Here is a 9,668-nt window from a genome sequence, read left to right as displayed (position 1 = left end):
TCAGTCTTGTCTGACTCTGCAACTCCATGAATCGCAGCACGCCAGTTCTCCCTGATCATCACCAACTCCCAGAGTTTACCCAGACTCATGTCCATTGAGTTGGTGGTGCCATCCAACCACCTCATCATCTGTGTCCCCTTCTCTTCCTGCCCTCAATCTTTCCCAGCATCAGGGTCTTTTCAAATGAGTCAGCTCTTCGCATCAGGTGGCCAAAGAATTGGAGTTTCATCTTCAACATCAGTCCTTCCAATGAACACCCAGGACTGATCTCCTTTAGGATGGACTGGGTGGATCTCCTTGCAGTCCAAGGGACTCTCAAGAGTCTTCTCCAACACCACAGTTAAAAAGCATCAATTCTTCAGTGCTCAGCTTTCTTTATGGTCCAACTCTCACATCCATACACGATTAATGGAAAAACCATAGCCTTGACTAGACGAACGTTTGTTGGCAAAGTAATGTCTCTGCTTTTTAATGTGCTATCTAGGTTAGTTATAACTTTCCTTCCAAGGAGTAAGCATCTTTTAATTTCATGACTGTGATCACCATCAGCAGTGATTTTGGAGCCCCCCCAAAATAGTCAGCCACTGATTCCACTGTTTCCCCATCTATTTCCCATGAAGTGATGGGACAGATGCCATGATTTTAGTTTTCTGAATGTTGAGCTGTAAGCCAACTTTTTCACTCTCCTCTTTCACTTTCATCAAGAGGCTCTTTAGTTCTTCTTCGCTTTCTGTAATAAGGGTGGTGCCATCTGTGTATCTGAGATTATTGATATTTCTCCCTGCAATCTTGATTCCAGCTTGTGCTTCCTCCAGCCCAGCATTTCTCATGATGTACTCTGCTGCTGTTGCTGCTAAGTCGCTTCAGTTGTTTCTGACTCTGTGCGACCCCATAGACGGCAGCCCACCAGGCTCCCCCGTCCCTGGGATTCTCCAGGCAAGAACATTGGAGTGGGTTGCCATTTCCTTCTCCAATGCGTGAAAGTGAAAAGTGAAAGTGAGGTCACTCAGTCATGTCCAAATGAGTGACCCCATGGACTGCAGCCTACCAGGCTCCTCCATCCATGGGATTTTCCAGGCAAGAGTACTGGAGTGGCTTGCCATTGCCTTCTCCGATGATGTACTCTGCATATAAGTTAAATAAGCAGGGAGACAATACACAGCTTTGATGTACCCCTTTCCCTATGTGGAACCAGTCTGTTGTTCCATGTCCAGTGCTAACTGTTGCTTCCTGACCTGCATACAGGTTTCTCAAGAGGCATATCCCGTAGGTTTTAAGACTTTGTATTTTTGTTATCTTTCTATAATGATGTTGTTTTTAAATGCCATGTACTCAGTGAGTGATATAAACACATTGTAAATTTCAGTTTTCTATAAAAAAAATTTGAAAATAAAAAAAAAAAAAGAGGCAGGTCAGGTGGTCTGGTATTCCCATCTCTTTCAGAATTTTCCAGTTTATTGTGATCCACACAGTCAAAGGCTTTGGCATAGTCAATAAAGCAGAAATAGATGTTTTTCTGGAACTCTCTTGCTTTTTCAATGATCCAGCGGATGGTGGCAATTTGACCTCTGGTTCCTCCTACTTTTCTAAATCCAGCTTGAACATCTGGAAGTTCACGGTTCACATATTGCTGAAGCCTGGCTTGGAGAATTTTGAGCATGACTTTATTAGCATGTGAGATGAGTGCAATTGTGAGGTAGTTTGAGCATTCTTTGGCATTGCCTTTCTTTGGGATTGGAATGAAAACTGACCTTTTCCAGTCCTGTGGCCACTGCTGAGTTTTCCAAATTTGCTGGTATATTGAGTGCAGCACATTCACAGCATCATCTTTTAGAATTTGAAATAGCTCAACTGGAATTCCATCACCTCCACTAGCTTTGTTTGTAGTGATGCTTCATAAGGCCCACTTGACTTCACATTCCAGGATGCCTGGCTCTACGTGAGTGATACGCCATTGTGATTATCTGGGTCATGAAGATCTTTTTTGTATAGTTCTTCTGTGTATTCTTGCCACCTCTTCTTAATATCTTCTGCTTCTGTTAGGTTCATACCATTTCTGTCCTTTATTGAGCCTATTTTGCATGAAATGTTCCCTTGGTATCTCTAATTTTCTTTAAGAGATCTATAGTCTTTCCCATTCTATTATTTTCCTCTATTTCTTTGCACTGATTGCTAAAGAAGGTTTTCTTATCTCTCCTTGCTATTCTTTGGAACCCTGAATTCAAATGGGTATATCTTTCCTTTTCTCCTTTGCTTTTAACTTCTCTTCTTTTCACAGCTATTTGTAAGGCCTCCTCAGACAGCTATTTTGCTTTTTTGCATTTCTTTTTCTTGGGGATGGTATTGATTCCTTTCTCCTGTACAATGTCATGAACCTCCATCCATATTTTATCAGGCACTCTATCAGATCTAGTCCCTTAAATCTATTTCTCACTTCCACTGTATAATCATGAGGGGTTTGATTTAGGTCATATCTGAATGGTCTAGTGGTTTTCCTTACTTTCTTCAATTTCAGTCTGAATTTGGCAATAAGGAGTTCATGATCTGAGCCACAGTCAGCTCCTGGTCTTGTTTTTGCTGACTGTATAGAGCTTCTCCATCTTTTGCTACAAAGAATATAATCAATACGATTTCAGTGTTGGCCATCTGGTGATGTCCATGTGTAGAGACTTCTCTTGTGTTGTTGGAAGAGGGTGTTGGCTATGACCAGTGTGTTCTCTTGACAAAACTCTATTAGCCTTTGCCCTGCTGCATTCTGTACTCCAAGGCCAAATTTTCCTGTTACTCCAGGTGTTTCTTGACTTCCTACTTTTGGATTCCTGTCCCCTATAATAAAAAGGACATCTTTTTTGGGTGTTAGTTCTAAAAGGTCTTGTAAGTCTTCATTGAACTGTTCAACTTCAGCTTCTTTTGCATTACTGGTCAGGGCACAGACTTGGATTACCATGATATTGAATGGTTTGCCTTGGAAACCAATAGAGATCATTCTGTTGTTTTGGTGATTGCATCCAAGTACAATAATAACAGCTATAGTTTATTGGGTACTCATTGTGCTATGTGGACTTACATACATTATCTCATTTAATTTCTTTTGCAACCGTATAGAGTAGGCTAACTTTTACAAATGAAGAAACTGAGGCTTGAGAGACATTATACAACTTAGTTATTTTTTTTTTTTACATATCTATCTATTCTTTTTCAGATTCCTGTCCCTTACAGGTTATTTCAAAATATTGAGTCGAGTTCCTGTACTAGTTAATAGGTCCTTGTATTTGTCTATTTTATACATATATATATATATACAGTAATGTGCATACAGGCTTCCCTGGCTTGCAGGTAAAGAATCCACCTGTCAATGCAGGAGATGGATAGCCAGAGTCAATCCTTGGGTCAGGAAGATCCCCTGGAAAAGGAAATGGCAACCCACTCAAGTATTCTTGCCTATATAATTCCATGAATAGAGGAGTCTGGTGGGCTACAGTCCATGGGGTCGCACAGAGTCAGACATGACTGAAACGACTTAGCAGCAGCAGCAGTGTTTATCTATGTCCTGTTCTTTTTATTTTTCCTGTATTTGTATATAATATATGTATCCGTTTGTGACATTATTTCTTGTATGTGATATTATCATTCATATCTTGTATGCTTATTTACCATGTTTCTCAAATCAAACTATAATCTCCTTGTGGTCAAGACATACATTTGTGCATCTCCTAGAATTGTTTCATTCAATATTTTACACATGATAACACTAATTAACATCCATTTACTTATTAAGTTTTAATATGTACCTGGAACAGTTTAAATGCTAGGAATGCAATGACAAATAAGCAATAAATAAACATTGTCTCTAAATAATTACTTGGATGCCATTATTCCCTGGTGGCTCAGTGGCAAAGAACTCACTTGTCAACGTAGAAGACATAGGTTCAATCCCTCAGTCAGGAAGATCCCCTGGAGAAGGAAATGGCAACCCACTTCAGTCTTCTTGACTGGGAAATCCCATGGACAGAGTAGGGTGGCAGGCTCTATTCCATGGGGTTGAAAAAGAGTTGGACACAACTTAGCGACTAAACAACAATAACATTAAACTATCCTGGTGTGCAGTTTAAGATGTGTCTCTTCAGATGCATAAAGCAAACTATGGTTACCAGGGGCTAAGCAGCTGGTAGGAATAAATTGGGAAACTAGGAAAGACATATGCACGCTACTGTATATAAAATAGATAACTAGTAAGTACCTCTATTAAAAGATGCTTACTCCTTGGAAGAAAAGTTATGACAAACCTAGATAGCATATTAAAAAGCAGAGACATTACTTTGCCAACTAAGGTCCATCTAGTCAAGGCTATGGTTTTTCCAGTGGTCAGGTATGGATGTGAGAGTTGGACTGTGAAGAAAGTTGATCACCGAAGAATTGATGCTTTTGAACTGTGGTGCTGGAGAAGACTCTTGAGAGTCCCTTGGACTGCAAGGAGATCCAATCAGTCCATTCTAAAGGAGATCAATCCTGGGTGATCATTGGAAGGACTGATGCTAAAGCTGAAACTCCAATACTTTGGCTACCTCATGCGACGAGTTGACTCACTGGAAAAGACTCTGATGCTGGGAGGGATTGGGGGTGGGAGGAGACGGGGACGACAGAGAATGAGATGGCTGGATGGCATCACCGACTCAATGGACATGAGTTTGAGTGAACTCTGGGAGTTGGTGATGGACAGGGAGGCCTGGCGTGCTGTGATTCATGGGGTCGCAAAGAGTTGGACACGACTGAGCGACTGAACTGAACTGAACTGAACTGAAGGACCTCTTGTAAAGCACAGGGAACTCTACTCAAGACTCTGTAACGGCCTATATGTGAAAAGAATCCAAAAAAGAGAAGATATATGAATGGGCTTCCCAAGTGGCACTAGTGGTAATGAACCCAACTGCCAAGACTTAAAGAGATGTGGATTCAATCCCTCAGTCAGGACGATCCCCTGGAGAAGGCTAGGGCAACCCACTCCAGTATTCTTGCCTGGAAAATCCCCTGGACAGAGGAGCCTGATGGGTTACAATCTGTGTTGTTCCAAAGAGTAGGACGTGACTGAAGCAACTTAGCACACACTCATGTGTATTTGTAACTGATTAACTTTGCTGTACATCTAAGACTAACATGACATTGTAAATTATACTCCAATAATGTTTTGTTTTGTTTTTTAAAAAGAAGTGGCCTTTGGCTCTCTTGGAGAGCAGTACAAACCCTTGTCCAGAGACTGCCACTTCTTGGCTGAATAACCTCAGGTGTATCCGGTAAACTCTCAGAGCCTCCCCCAATCTGTTAAACAGAGAACATAATACGTATTACAGACTGTGGAAGAGATGTGTGAAAACACCTTAAAAACTGCTAAGTTCTATATAAATACAAGTTGCTATTTTTATTACTTTAATAACATAAATGAAGCAGGAACTGGATCCATCATGAATAAAATACTCTGAGCAGTGCTGTCACTGTCTTACTGATAATTTTCAGCCTTATTCTCCAAAGGTGATAAGAAACCTGATTCTGCCTGTCACAGTGTACTTGGGTGACAACCTTTGAGTAGGATTTCATGTTGCCAACTCCCTTCAGGTCCAGCATTCCCAGGGATAACTGCCACCACCTCCAAGGGAGTGCCTGTGCCACTAATATAGCTTTACCTGCTGTTGGAAATCAGAAAAAGTTACGCGGCCATGAGCAGAGAGTTCTAGCCCATCCAAAGTAGTTCTTTGGGTTTCTGTAATAGAACTATTCTTAGAATGCCCAAACCTCTCTCATCAGAGTCTCCCTGCAGTGGCCTGTTGGGGTTCAGGGACACTTGAACCTGGCAGTACCACCATCTCACAGTCAGCCATTTAATTCATATCTTTGAGCCTCATGTTCAAGGGCATGTACTCCCACTGGGTTCACATGTCTCTCAGTGAATCACCATCTTTCTTTCCCAAAACTCATGCCTCAGCTTCCCGATTAAGGGTCACCTCCCACCCTGAGGTTGGTTTTCCAATCTGTCTGATCTGAGTCAGGCAGTTCTCCCTTCCCACCTCACCTCTCCACCAAGTTCCAGGGATTGTTGCCTCAATACACATCACTGGTGTGTGAGTGTCCGGTCCATGGGTGATGCCATTTGTTTGTAAACAATTTCCACAAATCACCTCCCACTGGAAACTACAGAGTCTAAGAGATGGAAACAAGGGCCCCTCCCATCCAGAGTGAGACTGTCTTTCAGAGCCTCCCTGACAGGGGTCACTGAGTCTCAACTTTAAATATCCTGGATGAATCAATGAAGCATTTCTGACTTTGCCTCTAAGCAAATAACCTGGGCTGGGTGGATGCTGTGACAGAGTTTACCAGTCACTGGGTCATGGATGGAGCAGCAGCCAAGAAGCCAAGCTTCAATTTTCTAAGAGCCTGGGTGTGTCTGCAGAGGCCAGAGTGTGATGGTGATTTTTAAAGCATGAGAATATGACACTTTGAGTCTGAGAAGATGTACTTTGGAGTCAGAGAGACCCCAGTTCAAATCTCATCACCCTCACTCACCCTCTGGGGTCCTGGGACTTTCACTAGCTGAGCAGTTCTGGCCAAGTCACTGAAACTGATCCCCAGTTTCATCATCACCTAAAAAATAGGGAACTTCATGTCTATATGTTGAGATTATTGTGAGGATTTAAATGAGATAACATATGTAAAGGAAGCAGGAGAAGAGTGAATGCCCAACCAATGGTAACTATTGTCACTATTATTAACACCATTATTATTGCCCCATCCTTTGTAAGCCCAGCAGACACTGCTACAGAGGACATTGCTGTGTTTCCTCTTCCTGAAATGACTGAATGAGGTCTGTGCCTGCAGGATGGGGTATTGGAGCTACTCAGGATGGCTCCATCACAACCATCACCTCTAGAGAACAACATTCCCACATTTCCATGCCCGGCACTTCTCATCCTGCAGGGTCCCGAAAATCCATGGCTCCCTATTGGCCATCAGCTGCATGACTGAGGTTTGGAGAAGGAGGTTCGCAGTCTCCTGGAATAGCCAACTGACAAAGCAGTTGGCTAGTGATCCTCTGAACCAAAAGTTAAATCTCAGCTCACCTGATTCCAAAGCCCCTTAAGAACTGCAGATCCAAACATTTGCCACACCTTTGCCTGTGCCTGGTGGATAGGAGAGTTAGCACCTCCATGGAGCAAGGCTCTGGAAGACTTCCCAGGACCAAGCAGAGCAGTTAGGAGCCTAAATCCTGGCTTGTCCATCATGCATTGGCTGAGTGACTTTCAGCCAGCTCCTTGACCTCAGTTTCTCTTCTGTAAAATGGGGCTAACAGCACCTACCTCTTTGAGTCACCATGAGATGATGCATGTCCCATAAAGCCCTCAGAACACTGCCCGGCTCCATATGTGACTCCTGCTATCAAGATTAAGTACCAGAAAGTCACTCTTATGCAGGCATGAGTTTCCATTTCCCGCCATTTACAAATCTGCCAAGCCAGAGCTGAGCGGAGAGGATGGAGTAACAGAACACGATGATAAATACACAAAGGAAAGAACAAATAACAAAGGGAGTGTTCTCAGGAGGTAGAAGCTTTATTATGACATGTCTTCAAACAACAATCAAATCAGGAAGCATTTATTGAGCGCCAACTGTGTGCAAGCCCTTGCAGACAGTAAAGTCCACCCACGGCTTTCAGGTTCCCAAGGAGAAAAAGCACACGTGGGTCAGGGAGCTTTGTGAGGCTGAATACAGAGTGGGTGTCCGAACATCCAAGAGCAGTTAGCTTTGCGGGGAGGCAAACTCTGAGGCCCCGCCTCGCAGGGGAGCGCGGTACGAAGGGGCATAGGCGCGGGGTGGGAGCAGCTTGCGCGAGGGTACGGGAGTGGCCTCAGCATCCGCAGCAGCCGGAGGAGCTGGAGTATTGGGACCTCTGGTTGCTGCCTGCGCAGCAGCCGCAGCCGCGTCTACCCTGCCGGCGGCGCCTCCTGGGGAAGCAGCAGCAACCGGCGGAGCTGGAGCCGCCGCAGCCACAGTCCCCGCAGCAGCCGGAGTCCCCGCTGGAGCCGCAGCAGCCGTTCCCGCAGCACCCAGAGCTGCAGGAGGAGGTGTCGGGCGCCGGGGCAGGCGTCGGGGCGGGACAAGGGGTGGGGCCCTGCGAAGAGCCCTTGGGAGAGCCTTTGGCGCTCTGCTGGGAGGACATCGTCACCGAGAACCTGAAAGAGAAGCAGCTTTTCATATGCGAGTTCTGTCTCTTTCCAAACAGGGCTTTTGAGATGTGACTTTGTGAGCCTGTGAGCCTGGCCTAATGCCACACACACACACACACACACGCACACACGGCAAGAAAAAGGGGAAGAAAAGGAAAACCCACAAACAGGTATTTCAGTGAGTGAGTTCCCCTGAGTTAAAACCTACCTAGAGTAGCCACAGCCTATGAAAAGAAATCAGCGGTTTCCCATTTTCTCCGACTAGAGTAAGGACCACCCAAGTTCTTTACAGTGGAAAAGAAAGGGTATTGTGACAATTTTTCTGTCTGGTTCAGTCCAAAATCTTCTCCCGTCTCTTTTCCCCTTCTCCTATTTCTCTGTGGCCATAGGCCTTCAAGTGTTGCTCACCTAGCCATCAGCATTGCATGAACACTAATGGGGTTTCCACAGTGGCTCAGTGGTAAAGAGTCCACCTGCCAAGTGGGAGACTCAGGTTAGATCCCTGGGTCGGGGAAGATCCCCTGGAAAAGGAATGGCAACCCACTCCAGTATTTGTGCCTGCGTATTCCCATAGACAGAATGGGAATAGTCAATGGTGGGCTATAGTCCACAGGGTCACAAAAAGCCAGATATGGCAAAGTGACTAAAAGACGACAACAGTTAGAAAATACTCAAGTCACACATGCATCTGTCTGTCCCAGTCATTTGGGTCTAAAGGATCCACAAACACCAGAAGCATGTCCCTGGCCTATGCCTGTCATCCCCCATGACCATAAGGAAAAGGAGAGTGGGGCAAAGGATGGAAATATATCCCAGTCCAGGGAGCCAAAGATCTGGGTTCTAGCAGAGTCACATCTCTGCTGTAGACTTGCTGTGTAACTGTGCAGTCCCCGACCCCCAATCCAGTTTCCAAGTGCTCACTGACACCAGGCAAGGTCAGCTCACCTGAAGCTTAGGGCACTCTGCAGGACCTTCCTTCTACATCTCCCTGTTAGCTATGTTCTGTCTTCTCCTCCCCTCTGTCTTCAACTCTTCCCATCCTCCTCCCCCAAGTTCCACTTGGAAACTTACCAGACCCTGGCTTCACTGGAAGACTCACTCAGTTTTCCAACTGGAGTGGGCCACCTGCTAGGCAGTGGATTGAGCAGTGTCCAGCCAGAGAACCTTTTATAGGAACCCAGCTAGGCACTGGCTCTTGGGAGGGGCCCATTTCCCAACAGACATGGTCAGCTGACACATCCCAGAGACATTCATCACTCAGGTAGGTGGTGCACGTGTGTGTTCGAGTCACCTCACAGAGGTGCCGGGATTGCTGTAGCGTGTTTACTTTCCGAATAGGACTCTGTTCAGCTGGGAGGGCTGTGTGTGTGCTAAGACAGGGCCTGGGGGCCCAAGTGAGGAAGGTCTGGCCCTCTCTTGGGACCTATTCTCTCTGCCCTTTTCTACAGTGTGCAG

General features: G+C 45.1%; 1 protein-coding gene across 1 annotated transcript; it reads right to left on the bottom strand.

Annotated features, from left to right (window-relative positions):
* Window positions 1-7,577: 7,577 nt before the first annotated feature.
* Window positions 7,578-9,399, bottom strand: CRCT1 (cysteine rich C-terminal 1). Its single transcript, XM_055403648.2, has 2 exons — window positions 9,285-9,399; window positions 7,578-8,219 (listed from the first exon to the last, which is right to left on the bottom strand). The coding sequence occupies exon 2, from the start codon at window positions 8,204-8,206 to the stop codon at window positions 7,895-7,897; it is 312 nt and encodes a 103-aa protein (XP_055259623.1). The 5' UTR covers window positions 8,207-8,219; window positions 9,285-9,399; the 3' UTR covers window positions 7,578-7,894.
* Between the last annotated feature and the right edge of the window lie 269 nt (window positions 9,400-9,668).

The sequence above is a fragment of the Moschus berezovskii genome, chromosome 4 (genome assembly GCF_049115385.1).
Source record: "Moschus berezovskii isolate FMDL1 chromosome 4, NW_MosBer_1.0, whole genome shotgun sequence".
NCBI lineage: Eukaryota > Metazoa > Chordata > Mammalia > Artiodactyla > Moschidae > Moschus > Moschus berezovskii.
The sequence above is the reverse complement of the archived record's forward strand: the minus strand, read 5'-3'. Positions and strand labels throughout refer to the sequence as shown.